A 15,261-nucleotide genomic window follows, 5' to 3' on the forward strand; every position below is an offset into this window, starting at 1 on the left:
GATCCATACACGTGCACCGGTGCCAAGTCCCAAAGACGGTTCTACAGCAATCCTTAGGAAGGCTTCTTCCACGGATAGGATAGGGTAGGATAGGATAGGAACAGATATTTGGTTCTGTTCTACGTGGGCGGATAATGAAGACCATGTTCAAAGCAGAGCTTAGGTGACAGGCTTCCTTCGTTCATTGCTGACGAGCCCTGAGAGAAAAAAGCTCAGTTGTCAGTGTTTCAAGATGAATCCACGGCAGCGTCATTAAGACAACTAAAATCTGCAAACAGAGCATTTTAAAGCATTGCACCTTTAACCAGCAGGGAGAGAGAAAGTGGATAGCCTTGGTTTTCATGGTGTTTGTGATGCCGAATTGGATGTACATACTGCGAGTTATCAGTGACCGTTTTTCAGGCCTGCGCGTGAAAATTAATTTCAGCACAAATGCCACCGAAATGGATACGGAGAACCTCTTCTTTCGTTTCCATTACCAAAATTTCACCTTTAAAACAACGGTCCCAAGTGGCCGTTGACCTTGAAGTTAGTTTGGAACGGGGCCCAGTCTGTACTGGACGGGAACACATAATGAGGCCTCTGTCCGGTACTTAGTACCAGCTGCAGCCCTGCTGGAGCGGACGCCGGGCGCCGATGGGGCTGAACAATTACTTACTGTTCAGTCCCCCAAATAAGTGCTTCTCGGCCCTGGAGATAAGCCTTTTCGGAGAGAATTCTGTGGACCTCTGCTGTGACCCTGTCTCTTTCTAGTTTAGATCATAAAGGTGAAGCAACATTCTCACTACTCGTAAATTTCTAAGCCTCAGAAAACTACCGGGTGCCTTTCTAGTAGCTCACACGAGACTTTCTAGGCAACTGGGAACTTGAGGTCAACTCTCCAGATAGAATTTGACCATTAGCTACCGAAATGAGCGCCAGCCCCCGGGGCTGCCCATTATAGGGTTAACAGGTAACAATGGGCTTTTTGTTTTTTGGGGTTTTTTTCTGAACCAGCATCCTGGTACAATGAACTGAAATGCCTTCTTAGACAAAACTAGGTAAGATCCCATTAATTTAAATAATTTGGGGGCACTAGGATTTTCACCAAAGTTGCTAACGTAAGCCACCTCAATTTTAGGACGAGGTACTCTTATTACATGGCTACTTTAATTTGAATGAGATTTGATTAGTACTCATTTTAGTTCAGACTTCACTTCTCCAATAGTCAAAGAACAGAATTCCTAGGATAAAGGAAGCATTTGGAACACTAAATGTCTTCCCCTGTCTTCGGCCTCTAATCCGACCACCTGCATGAACAACTTTCAAAAGTTACGAATGTATTTTGAGGTCCGGTTGATTATTCCAGATCTGTTGCTCATTCTGGCATTCAGCAACGATTTAATGAGCACTTAGGATGTGTGTGAAGTGTCTCAGAGAAGAACATCTTCCTAGTCTGGGGGTGTTTATAACCGAGTTGAGAAGAGGAAACAAAAGGTTAACCTATAGTTTGAAGAGGCAGGGTCTGTGGTGGGGAGTGGCTGAGACTTCGGGGTCAGACAGACATGGGTGACTCTGGCTGTGCCCTCACTGGCCTTGTACCCTTGGCCCGAGGGTGGATGCAGATGACAACTCGCAGGCGTTACCGAGACCGTGGGACGCCCCCAGCGCGGTACCCGCTCAGAGGCAGGGTGAAGGCTGGTTCCTCGGGGATCTCTGATGGGAGGGAGGGCCGAGGAGCTGGCCTGAGCCACGCGGTGACACTGACTTCTCTGCTGCCTTTCAGGAAGCCCACGCCGTCCACCTTGAAGGCTGGAGAGCTGCGCACGCATGTCAGTCGCTGTCAAGTGTGCATGCGGAGAACATAACGAAGCCGGCCCTCAGCTACTTCACAACATGGTGCTACTCCGCCCTCTTCCCTCCTTCTAACAGCAACGAACTCTAGAAATATATCCTGTGTACCTCACTGTCCAGTATGAAAACTGTAAGGTGCCTGATAGGAATCTGCATGGCTAACACACCCTGCTTCGTTGGCCTCTACTTGCTGAAGGAGAATCCACGACCACGATAAGCTGCCCGTAGTGAAGTCCCAAATGGCACTTCTGATGAAATAAAAAATGTGTCTGTTCTACAGTCCAGTGCACTGATGTGTGAAGTGAGACCCATCAGAAAAACCAAAGGGTGCTAGGAGGGCTGTGGGACCTTCCAACCTGGGCGAAGCCCGTTTGCATTTTTGTATTATAACAGATCCATTTCACACCCCAGGTGAAACGTCTGTTGATATCACTGTCTAACTGTTTCAGAATTCAGGTCCCTCAGTCTGTACAAATAATAGTCGTGTTAAGCCGATGGTTGGAACCTCCAAAGGGAAGGACAGGGGCCTAGTAGCCCTGTCCTCCGACCGCCCCACCAAAGAGAAATTTCCGTCTTTCCGCTCTGTTTGGTACTCTACAGCTGCTTCTGCAAAAGTCCCGGATTTCCTGTGGAATAAAGATGGTCCCCAAAGTAGGCAGAAATGAAATATATATATATTTTAGTAATTTATATAGATGTCAGCAATTAGGCAGGTCAAGTTGTAGTTTCATTTCCACTGTTAAAATAAAGCTTACATAGTTTCTTCCTTGAAAAGCCTGTGTTGTCCTTTAACAGAGATTTTTAAACACTGGGGTATTGAATGTGAAACACCAGTTTTCATTGTTCACCTCCAAACCAAAAATTGTGTGTTGCCAAAACCAAACCCGGCTTCACGGATGTGGTGTCTATTACAGGAAAACGTGTACTTTGAGCTTCTTGTTTTTATTCTGTGTGAAACATCTTCAGGGTTTTAAACACTAATCACAAACTGAATGACTTGACTTCAAAAGCAACAAACCTAAAAGGCCTTCGTTTTATGAGTATTCCTCATTCTGCAGCCTGGTGTGAGAAATAACTCTGTCGAACCAGAATATCAGTATTTTTACCTGTAGGCACATGCAGGCGGCTTCCTTGGTTTTTCGTGAGTTGTGTTCAGACTTCAGCAGGGGAGCGAATGCATTGCAGGAGAGCAGGATTGGACCACTATGCCTGAAACGACATTTTACTAAAAGTCTCCAAAACGTTTTTAAGACTACTAAGGCCTTTTGTGTAACTTCTTTAAATGTGTATTTCTTAAAAATTCAAATTTGTAATAAAACTATTTGTATAAAAATTAAGCTTTTATTAATTTGTTGCTAGTTTTGCCACAGAAACATCGAAGGAAAAGTTACTGCACAAGCCACTAATAAATGTGTAAGCTTTGCAAATTTAGATCATATTTATTTTGTAGTTCTTCCCGATGAGAGTCTCAGACTGGGTGTAATTTACAGAAATTTACTGCAAAGAAAAAAAATATCGTCTTCTCCTTCATCCCTCCCCCCCTTCCCTCCCATCTGTCCATCCAGGCAGCCCTCATCCATCCATCCATCTTTCCATCCATCCATCCATCCTTACATCCATCCATCCATCCATCTATCCGTCCTTCCATCCATCTATCCACCCATCCATCCATCCATCCTTCCATCCATTCATCTCTCCATCCATCTATCCTTTCATCCATCCTTCCATCCATCCATCCACCCATCCATTCATCCATCCATCCATCCATCCATCCATCCTTCCATCCACCCATCCATTCATCCATCCATCCATCCATCCTTCCATCTATCCTTCCATCTATCCATCCACCCATCCATTCATCCATCCATCCTTCCATCCATTCATCTTTCCGTCCATCCATCCATCCATCCTTCCATCCTTCCATCCTTCCGTCTATCCACCCATCCATCCATCCACCCATCCTTCCATCCATCCACCCATCCATCCATCCTTCCATCCATCTATCCAGCCATCCATTCATCCATCCATCCATTCATCCATCCATCCATCCATCCTTCCATCCATTCGTCTTTCCATCCATCTATCCTTCCATCCATCCACCCATCCATTCATCCATCCATCCACCTCTTCGTCATTCATATACTGTGTGCTTCCCATTTTCCAGATACCAGGTGAGGTACAGGATAAATGAAAATGAATATCAAGCCCTTAAGAAATTTTCTGTTAAAAAAATTATTGCGGAAGAAACCTGTCACTTGAGTCAAATGAGGTTATAGATATGAAAACTATAGTTTTACGACAGGCAGGGGTGGGGTTGATGGTTGGGTTACAAGTGGGGGTCATGAGAGTTCCCTTGAAGACGATTAAGAGAGAGATTAAGTGAGAAAAGTGCACAAGGAGCTGCGGGCCCGGGAATCACTCGTCCATCCCGGCCGCGGGCGGCGTCAGCACACAGACCCTCCTCAGAAGGGTGCAGGGGGGTCCTTTCCCATCTCTCATCTTCCTATCACACCTTCCTCTCAGTCATTCTGAGGATACATCTGTCTTCGGCCTCCTTTTGACTTGCATGAGAAGTTTCCCTACACTTAATTTGTATAATGCAAAAAAAAAAAAGCATTTAGTTTGATTAGATCTGAGATTATTGCTCTGCAGTATTAAAAGGTGTCCCCCAGGGTCACTTTTGAGTACGTGGGATTTTGTTAAAATCATACTCCAGAGCTCTTGTCCTCTTCAACTTTCCAGATTTAAGATGCTTACAAGTCGCGTCATAAGAGGCTCCCTACCCTTTGCATCATTTGAGTTATATCTGTCTGATTCCCCTCAGTCTCCCTGTGGGCTTGATAGAAGGAAATGACGCACACTGAGAAGGTCAAGGTCATAATCAAGCATTTACTCGGCATGCCCTTGCTTCTCCAGGCACTCTTCTGACCCCTCTGGAGGAGACGTAGTGAAACCCACGTCTCCTTACAAGGTAAGGCGTATACACAGGAAATACGTAATAGTTAGGGCTCTGAAGGAGACCGAGTTTGCAGTGATCTTCAGGATTTCAAGTCTGCTCTTCTCCCACTTCCAAACCACACCCCGATCGCACCAGAGACGTGAGACTGTTCCCTTTAAGACATGGAGAGAAATATTTCACCAGCCTATTTTTTCTGAAAATGAATTTTCCTGTCTATGCCCCACTGTTCGCGATGCTGCTTGAAAGAGCTTTCTCCTCCTGCCACTAGCGGAGGCCTCTCCCCCGCTTTGAAATGATACAGAAACAGCCTTAGTTCCATTTACAGCCTCGGCATTACCCGCCAGGCCGCCCTCCTCCCAGCCAGCCCTTCCCAGACCAGGTCGTGGAGTGATGCTGACTCCAGGACCTTTTCCGCAGGGCTGCCTTTACGCCTCTACGCCGGCCCTGGCGAGGTGGGATGGAAAGCGGCAGCCACCCGAGCTCCCCACACTGACCCGCAGCCTCTGGGCCACCCATCTCAAGGTCACAGTTTCCCTGGTACTCAGGGCATCTCACATTTGTTTGTAACTGATTTGTTTAAAGCTTAACGTTTGTTCCCCACGTTGAAAATGCAGCCCTGGGACAGGGAAACAATTTCCTAGCACAGTCTGGAGATAAGTTTGCTTTAGCAGCTGGTGAACGCTGGAGAGACCTGCTTCCCTGCAGGGGACCAGCTCCTGTGCACAGGGGGACGGGTCACCCCGACGCAGGGCTCTCCTGGGTTTGCTGGCAGCCTGCGTCTCCCCTGCGTCACCTGCAGGAGGGCGCCTCTCCCCTCGCGTGGCGGTGCCTAGAGAGGTTGGTTATGGAGGCTCTGAACCATCCCCAGCCTCTGAGTGGGGAGTGTTTCCTCTCATTAACGCCCCACTTGTACTTCCTGAGCAAGCACCTGCATGAGCTCCCCCGTCCCCATTTACCCTCCAGAAATAGCTGCGCCCGTTCTGGGGGCTCTGCATCCCGACTGCACAGCATCTGCTGTTCCCTCTCCACCCCCTGGGCAACCGGGAGCTGGGCTGAGTCATGGTGAAACTGAGTCATTCGGCCACGATCAGGAAGTGCCTGTTTTAGACTTGCAGCTTTAAAGCGGAGCAGGTGACTTCTGAAACTCAGTCCTGTAGTTTATCATCCTTTCCCTGTGGATGGCCCCCGCTTCCTTTGGGCAGAAACGTTTCCCACCGCGATTTACTTGAATCGCTGCTTGGGACAAGCTTTGCACACTCTGCCCTGGGGATATTTATTTCTTTGATACAAATGAGAGAATTCTGCAGAATTTTTGGAAACTGGCTTTGCTAGCCAATTCAGGGTGACAGTGGATATTTATCAGCCAGACCTCTTGCAACTGAGCAGAAATTCCCAGGACAAACAGCAGAGGGCACCCTGCCTCTCACTGCAATGCCCCACCTCACGGGGTGCTGGGCTAAAATTTCCAGGAGCCCCCTCCCTTTTCACTCAGCGTTTCACGAGGTTACCCTGGAACAAATCACCAGGTACTAACTGGAATCCATGGCCAGGCTCATGCTTTTTTAAAAATTTGAGTAGGGAGAAAAGTGAATGGAGAATAATTCTAAATACACAAAATGATCTCTTTCACCAGCGTCTGTGAATACGAATTGTTATGGTAAAAATATACCGAGAACGCACATGTTCAAAGAATTACGGTTGGAAGTTGGTTGCACTGTTGTTGGGTGGTTTCCTCGTAAGAAGCCGTCCTTGGTCCTTAAAGAAATCCTGTCCACATTGCCTGTGTCTTTCACCCCGTCATGGTCAAGGGCCGTCTCTCTGCTCCTGGCCAGCACAGGGATGATGGGGCCTGGCTCCCGCAGCAACGGGCAAGGGTTCCTGGAATCCTTAATGAAGTTGGGGATGTGAGGAAGAGAAGCATCGCTTCCAGGAGAAGTCTGGCAGAGGGCGCCTCCCCAGAGCCTTCCTGAGCCTTTGTGGGATGCTCAGTGGGTGGGATTCTTCCCCTGCCCTCACTAGGAACTGGAGGCCCAAACTGAAGAAAAGAGAGGTGGCCAGTGTCACAGATGCTGAAGACAGCTGCTGACCCCTGGGGGCAGATCCCATCCAGCTGAAACAGCCTGGATCCCTCAACTACCACTTTCCCCCTGCCCTCCCCGGACTTGCACCCTGTCCAGGGAGAAGGAAAAGGAGAATGATGGGGGAGGGTGGGCCATCAGCCTGGATGGCGTGCTTTCCCCTCCCCTGGGAGAGGAGAAGGTGCCTGCCAAGACCCTGCCCTGGAGCCAGGAGACCGGGGAGTTTTCCAATGGGGTGGACCCCTCTCAGAGATGAGCAGGCCTCTCTCGATCCCAGTACCCTGGGACCGGGGCCCTCGGAGCCAGGGGAGGAGCAGAGCGTGACGTGCGGCAGCAGGACACCACCTGCGCCCACAGGTTTCTGTGCCTGGAGCTGTGAGCTTTGCTGAGGGGCCTGGGGAAGGGAGCTGGCTGCAGCTCTTCTGACCCTTTCCAAAGGGGGCCACCTCTGGGACGGGGCGCCAGCCCTGAGAAGCTGTGAGACACCCGTGGGGAGAAAGAAACAGCCGGAGTGGAAGAGGACAGGCCAGAGCTGGCTCTCCGGGGAAGGCGGAGGGTCTGACGGAGGGAGCTACAGAAACTCATCCACGGGCCCCTGGAGAGCCAGCCCAGGGGCCCCAGGAGGCTCAGAGCAGACGCCGGGCACAGCCCGTGCTGGCGGCAACTCAGCAGAAGGCTGCCGTCCCCTCCCTGGGGGACCAGGACCCTAAGCTCAGGGGGAGAAGGAAGACCCAGCTGCTGTTCAAGTGCCCCCAGACCAGTTCGGGTTTGCTGGTCTGTCTGTTTTACGTGCTCTGGACCCTTTGGGGGGGCCCAGTGAGGCCCCTGGAGCACTTCTCAGCAAAGGAATGTTCATTTAGAAATGCATACAGTAAAATAATACTTGGCATTATAAAGAAACTGATTATAATGAATGCTATCAAAATGCTATTTTTACTATCAAAATGGTAAAACAAATTGATATAGTCATGCCCATACTTCTTTATTATTACATTAAATCAATGATGTAGAGGCAGGTGTGATTACATCCTGAAGTACTGGTGAACATGAGTGATGTTTCATAATATCTGAAATGGTAGTAATATAAGAGGACAATGTCTGTTTCTTCTATTGGTGACTAGGTTGCAGATACTGATCATACTATACTACCCCGGTTCGTGGATTTAGTTGTAACTGGAAGAAATGCTGCACTTCAGCAGCGGCTGCTGAAAATAAACGTGTGCTTTTTTCCAGCCGCGTTCGTGGGTTCTCAGATCTATGGAGCCCCATCTCGGGATGGTTGGAAGAAAGCTTGGTGGCCTGGCAGTGGGCCCGGGGCAGGTGGGCTGCCGAGGGGCTGCAGGACGGCTTTTCCCCACTAAGGATGGGACTCCCCTTTTTACTGAGGGACCCCGGAAGGTCCACATCTGCCTAGGTCACCGATCAGGGGTAGGACAAGTGACCTCACTTGAGCACGCTTTGGACCAATGGGGGAAACTGAAAACGTCTCGTGTACATTTGCAACTGAGTTCACTTTGAAATATTGGATTTATATTTCATTGTGTTCATTTTTGTTTGTGGTCAGCAGTAATGTACAGGCTTGGAAGTGAGACTGCCTGGGTTTGAATTCTGAATGACCTTGGACAACTACTTACTCACTCTGCCCTCTGTTTCCTCCTCTGGAGAACTTCCTGGGGTTGTGGGTACGTTGACTGACCTGTGTGAAGTGCTTAGAACAGCATGTGACCTGCATTAGATGCTCGAGCACCTGCGTAACAGCCCCTGGTCCCTCCTCCATGCCCTCTGGGGCTGCACGTGGAGCTCACCTCCCATCCACCTGCCGGTTTAAAGAAGAAGCAACACGACCCCCAAACCTCCCAGCATGCTTGGCGATCCACTTCTCACCACTTGGCGGCTGCAAGCAAGCCGGTTATAAATAGAAGGCTGTGAGTGCATCCTCTCAGCACTGCATGGTCCCCGATGGCTCATATGACACGGTGTCCCAGGACAGCCAGCCCTCGTCAAGACAAAATAATTTCCTAAATAGGCCAGCAGCTATTAGTGCTCTAGTAAGTTCTGCAGAGTAAGTCATGCCTTAATCAGGCTGCATCTGGGAGCTGGGGGTGATATAATTCAAACGTAATCAACACAGCCACTGTCCATTTTAAAACCCTTGAGAGTCCAGCTTTATAACTTAAGATTTATGGGACAAAAACAATAAGCCTTCATGGCCTTTCCATTTTCCCAATTGTCTTCGATTGAATTATACTAAAGAAAGTCTCTCTTAAAACACAAAGACCCCCTCCACCTGCTGGCCTGTTCACACTTCCTAAGGCATTCATTCAGCAGCATAGAAGTTGCCAAAGCCAGAGACGGAACCCTTACCTCATGCTTTATCTTGTTCTGTTTTACTTTATTTCAGTGATAACTCCTCTCATCCCAATTTTGTCCTTTCCAAATGGGACAGTTCTATTTAATTGAATACAATTATATGGGGAAAGAATCTTATTGCTACTAACAAACCGATAACTAGGCAATTTCAAATAATCCATTTTTCAATCCTATTTGAACTCATTTTCACAGTGAGGCCCATCCTGACAGATCTCCCAAATCACCATGACAACTTCTGACATTTCCCAGAACGTTCCCACACCTCGCACCTCCCAGGGAAAATCAAGAACGGAAGTCTAGTTTTGGTGTTTCATTCTCCTATTCAGGCTCTGGGTTGTGCTCCATCACCAAGGAAACAAGAGAATGGCTGCTGTGTCAGCTAGCTTTGGCTGAGTAACAAACCATCCCAAACATGACCTGGACCAGTTTGTTGGCTGACAAGTCTGTGGTGGGCAGTTTGGGCCAGGCTCCTCAGGTGGCTCCGTGAAGGGCTCAGTCAGGTGTCTGCAGCTGGCCTATGGCTGGTGGTGCTGACTGGGGACAGAGGTATGTGTTACTCTCCTTCCTGATGGCTGGCCTTGACTCACTCACGTGGTTGAATCAGAGCTCCCAAGAGCATCCAGAGAGAGAATCCCAGTACCCAGGCACTTATCAAGCCTCTGCTGATGCCCCATTGGCTGATTGTTACGGGGAAATATTTGTGTCTCCCCAAAATCCATGTGCTGAAACCTCAACCCCAGTGTGATGGTATCAGGAGGCGGGCCTTAGGAAGGTGATTAGGACATGAGGGTGGAGCCACCACAAATGGGATCAGTGCCCTTATAGAAGAGTCTGCAGCAGCTCCCTCACCCCTTCCGTCCTGGGAGGACACAGTGAGAAGGCTGCCGGCTGTGAACCAGGCAGGGCCTCACCAGACACCGAACCTGTCAGCGCCTGGATCTTGGACCTCCACCTCCAGAACTGAGAGAGATAAATGTCCGTTGTTTTTAAGCCAGTCTCTGCTATTTTGTGATAACAGCCCAGACAGACTTAGACCCTGGTGTTACCTTGGCCAAAGGAAATCACAGGGCCGACCCCAGATTCATGGTCTGGGCAACGGACTCTACCTCCTCCTGGGAGGGAGTGCAAAGTCACAGAGCAGAGGCTGTGAAAGAATTTGTGGCCCTGTTCCTTAACTGCTGTAATATCCTTATGTAATAATTTGTTTAAGATTGACCATGTAATCCTAACAGAGAAATAAGACCATATAATCCTAATCCTTTACAATATTATTGACACTTTAAATACTTGTTTAAATTTTTAGACATAAGAGTGAAATTGTAATTCCCAAGAGTTTTCCCCAATATTTAGAATTCTTTTCCTTGGCTTGTTTTCTCCTCAGTCATTCCTCTATGTCACTGATAAGTTGTTGAACCTTTTGGAAGTACCCAGAAGAGAAGCAAAGCCAACTCATGGAACACTGAGAAAGTAGCCTTCTCATCTCTCAAGGCTCCTGGTCGAGGATCCCTTAAATGTGAAATGGGTGTATTTTTCATCGTGGGTGAGGGGGTGTGTGCATCCCTCACACCAGTATTTGCTTAAATGGCGATCTTGTGTATGAGCTTCGCAATGAGCCTGGAAGGAGCCCCACACAAGGGGTCTCAGCCCCCAGGCCTTCTCTCCTGCACTGGGTGGGTTCTCTCTCTGGGTCTCGGTGATGCAGACTCCCTGTGCTCCGGGCTGCCCGAGTGGGTGATGTGAGGGGTCAGGGTGCTCAAGGGGTCCCCACCGCAGTGGACAGAGGATGCACTGCGGGGCCTGAGTGATTGGCAGGATGGGGGTGTAAGTGGGGGTCCCTCCCCCCCACTCCCTCTGCTCCTATTTGTGTGGTGACAGCCTGCCTCCTGTGAGAGGGACAGGCTCCTGAGCTCTCTGTCCGCCGAGGCCCAAGGGGGCCGCTCCTTCCCTTGCTGCTTCCAGGCCCTGGTCCCCACCTGACCCATGAGCCGGTGTCTGGAGAAGCGATGATGAGTGGCTTGCTTGGATGTCTTCCTTCCAGCAGATGCATGGTTAACCTTCTTTTGTCGTTTCCTGGAGTCCGGCGGTTACTGAGTAATATGCAGGGTGATGAACTGTGGACTTTTCCTGAGATGCTCAAAATTCCAGAAGTAAATGAAAAATCCCCACTGTGCTTCTGGAGTGCCCTCAGCTTACTAAGCCATCGCCTCGTTCCACAGACGATAAGGGGAGTTTTAGAAATGCATCCCCTGCAGGATTCCATTGTTTGCCCCTGTGGACCATCTCCAGCCTCCCATCTGCTCTGTTCCCCGGGCGGCAGACACACACCCTCCGGGCCCTGGCTTCTGTTGGTGGGCCAGTGCAGGCCAGGCAGGAGATGGGAGGGCAGGGGGAGAAGGAGGGCCAGTGTCTCCTCAGCCCCAACAGGGAGCATTGGGGGCTGCATTTCTCTATAAAGTTTGCAGCTGCTGCCACAGCCTTCTCGTACCCTAGGGCTGCTCTAGGACTGTGGGCACCGCCCCCTTCCCTGTGTTCCCAGTGCTCAGGCCGGTGACCCCATCTATTGCACTAAATGTTACTGCCCCCTCCCTGGCAAACAGTCCGTTGGTAAACCTTCCTTTAGGTCATCAGTCTGCCTGCATCTCCCGGGACCACCAAAGGCTGAAATGAAGGCTGGAGGGCATCAGAAACAGCAACAATTGGGTAATTTTAAAAGGCCACAAAACACTGGGCATCCCCTGCTGAGGGCTGAGCTGTGTCCCTGCTCAAATTCCTAGGCCAAAGCCCCTACCCCAATGTGATTGTGCTGGACATGGGCCTGTAAGAAGGTATTAGGATTAAATGAGGTCAAGGTGGGGCCTGATCCGACGGGATTGGTGCCTTATAAGAGGAAGGGAGAGCACTCTCTGTGTGCCAGCTGAGCCCAGGGAGAGGCCTGTGAGCACAGGGAGAAGGTGGCCGTCTGCAGGCTGGGAGGAGAGCCCTCACCAGAACCCAACTGTGCCGGCCCCTGGCCTCGCACTTCCAGCCTCCGAACCTGAGAAATCAACGTCTGTCATTTAAGCTGCTGAGACTGTGGTCCTTTGTTACAGCAGCTGGAGCTGAGTCACCTCCAATTCTGTACAGGTGCACACGGAAGGGGGCACAGATTTGATACTGAGTTTCTATAGGAAATTAAGTATAGAATTTATTACAGATTTTCCACTAAATTTACCTTGTACTAATAATTTTTAAGTGTCTCTCTGTACCCCCAGTTTTAAATCATCTTCAGCGGAGTGTGTGTGTGTGCACACCTGTGTACACACTTTTGGAATACCCTTTAACAAGTTGTTTTTGCTTATATACTTACCAGCTGTTTCACGGCGGGGATTTGCTTAAGATTAGGCATGGATGGGCCAAAGTTGACTTCAGCCTGGTCCTGTTTGGTTGAGAAAATGGTAGAGTAGAAATGTATCTCATGTATGAACGTGTCCAGCCTGAACACATGACGTGCAAGTAGAAACAGGCAAATGCAATACACCTTTTGAAGTAGCACCAAGGGGAGTGGGGGGGAGTGATAGGGGACAGAGCTGTTCACTCTCACGGAGGTGCTCCTGGGATGCAGAAGCACACCTGTAGAATGCAGCTGTGTTGCCCCATGTGTGTGTTGGTGGGAGGGGGAGGAGGGCAGAGGGAGGACAGTCTGCATCACAGTGACCGTTTGGGGACATGGAAAAGAGAATGGCAGAGACCACACTCCCTGGGTAGCTCAGGACCAACCAAGGGAAATCCAGGTCCTGCTGGGACTTAGACTGCTCAGAAGATGGGCAGATCTGCAGAGCCGGAAATGTCAACCACTCCAGCCCGCTCTGTCAGAGCCCAGAGGGAAGGCAGCGAGGATGCTCAGAGGGCAGAAGATGTTGTAGAAGGAAGTGCTGAAGGGGCAGCAGAAGCAGACGCACCTCCTCCCTGCAACCACCCCAGCCCAAGAGTGCCCAGGGCGCCGCCAGGAAAGTATACTTAAGAGCTGGCTCATGTCTAGAGCCTGGAGACCCAAGCCTTCCATGATATTGATGCCATGTATATGCCTGTGTTGGTTTCCTGGGGCTGCTGGGACACAGCACAGCAATTGGGCACCTTAAAACAGCACGAATTTACATTCTCACCGTTCTGGAAGCCAGAGGTCTGAAATCGAGGTGTTGGAGTCAGTAGGGCTGTGCTCTGTCTGGGGCTGTTCTGGACGAATCCTTCTTGACCTCTCATCGCACTTGTGGGGCTGGCTGCCTGCCCTTCGCCCGTAGGTGCCTCACTCAGATCCCTGCCTCTGTTGTCCCAGGATGTTCTTCTGCTCTTGTAAAGGTTCCAGCCCTTGAATTAGGGCCACCCTACTGCAGGGTGACCTCATGTCAACTAATTACATCTGCGACGGCCCCGTTTCCAAATAAGGGTGCCTTCTGAGGTACCGGGGGTTAGGGCTTCAACATAAAATTTGGGGGGGGATACAATTCAAGCCATACTGATGCCCAAGGAAAACGATTTCATTTTAGCAAGTGGTCTTTAGCATTCTCTATTTGACGCATCTTTCGCACAAGATTTCGTACAGTAGCTCATGTTAGGTTGAGTTTATTTTTCGCTGTAATGATTTTTTAAATGTCAAAGCTTTGGCCCAACGACATGGATGATTTTGTTTTTACCGTTGGGAAGGACTTTATGCTGCTTTCAAATGTTGGCAAGTGTATTTTTAAAAACTACACTGGACAGGAAACAGATCTGATACGTGTATCCACTTGCGGGCAGTCCTGTATCGGAGGTAGGTTATTGCTGGAAAACCGCAATAGTTTTGGAGACGACTTTGTATTGAACACCACACAAGTTTAAGTTACAGTTGTACTGGTCTCTGCTATAGATTTTCTGAAACAGTCTTGCTGCTCATCAGAACTGGAAACCCTCCAAATAATGGTTCCATTTATTAGTTACACTTTGACAGCATGGCAATTGCCTTTATGTGAAAGGTCAAGAGTTTTGATTTAACCCCGGGGTTGCATTGCAGGCAACACAACCACAGAGGCCAGACTGAAAGTTGAAAAATAAAAAATATAAAAGTTCTATGTTGTGACCGCTTGAGACCAGAGTTATTCTTGTTCGTTGAAGTTAAACGTCCTATTTTTTCAGTGGGCGGTGGGGGGGATAGTTCCATCAGGACCTTGCCTATATTTTTTTTATTGTTTTAGAAAAGAGGTCTATGATTTGGGGTGGTTTAGTTTTTAAGGAGAGGGCCCTTCCCTCAGACAGGCTGCTTCTGTTTATAGCTGGCGCTGGGGATGGCCAGTGTCCAGAAAAGAAGAGGTAATTCCATCCTGATTCCTTGAGGAGGGTGAGAATGAGGTCCAGGAAAGCTTGGGACTCTTGCCTGGAAAATGCTACCAGGAGAGCTATCTGGTTGTCTGTTGTCTGAAGAATGGACGTCAGGGGAGGCTCCTCGGCCCTGCTTGGTATGTTTGTCCTTGAGAAGCATATGGCTGAATGAAGCCTGCTTCCCCATCCTGCTTTTTAAAAGCCACCTGAATGAGCAAAGCTACCACTCACTCCTCAAACCCAAACTTTAACCCTCTGTGGAAATAATATTTACGGAGTTGTTGACTGAGGACAAATTGTGACTTTCCTTGTGAGCAGACTTGGTTAGTCTCAACAAGTAGCCTAGATTTCTTTCTGCTCTGTCTTGAGTGATGAATGTGGATAACTCAGCCTTCGTGTTGGGAAGGGAAGCTCTCAGATTCACAATGTATTCCATGGCTAGCATTACCAAATTCCTACTACGTGACAGGTACGTAATATGTGTTTTGTCTACACCATCTCATTTAAGCTTTACAACAACTGAACCAGGTCAATGGTGGCCTCTGTGTCACCTTTACAGAGAGGCAAAGAGATGGTCCAGAGATCGCCCAGCAAACCACGTGCTGAGGGCCGACCATCCATCTCCTGGCATTAGGTCTGACATTTTCCGGCTCAGGTGAAGACTTGGCCCGATTCCTTGGACTTCCCAGG

General features: G+C 49.2%; 1 protein-coding gene across 1 annotated transcript in view; it reads left to right on the forward strand.

The window, feature by feature from the left end:
* COL4A1 (collagen type IV alpha 1 chain) overlaps positions 1 to 3,170 on the forward strand; it is a 95,274-nt gene extending 92,104 nt beyond the window's left edge. The window contains exon 54 of the mRNA XM_024754023.1: positions 1,759 to 3,170. Within this exon, the coding sequence (XP_024609791.1) occupies positions 1,759 to 1,847 (89 nt within the window). The 3' untranslated portion in view covers positions 1,848 to 3,170. The remainder of the gene's footprint in view (positions 1 to 1,758) is intronic.
* Positions 3,171 to 15,261: the final 12,091 nt, after the last annotated feature.

Source organism: Neophocaena asiaeorientalis, unplaced genomic scaffold (assembly GCF_003031525.2).
Source record: "Neophocaena asiaeorientalis asiaeorientalis breed wild unplaced genomic scaffold, Neophocaena_asiaeorientalis_V1.1 scaffold684, whole genome shotgun sequence".
Lineage (NCBI taxonomy): Eukaryota > Metazoa > Chordata > Mammalia > Artiodactyla > Phocoenidae > Neophocaena > Neophocaena asiaeorientalis.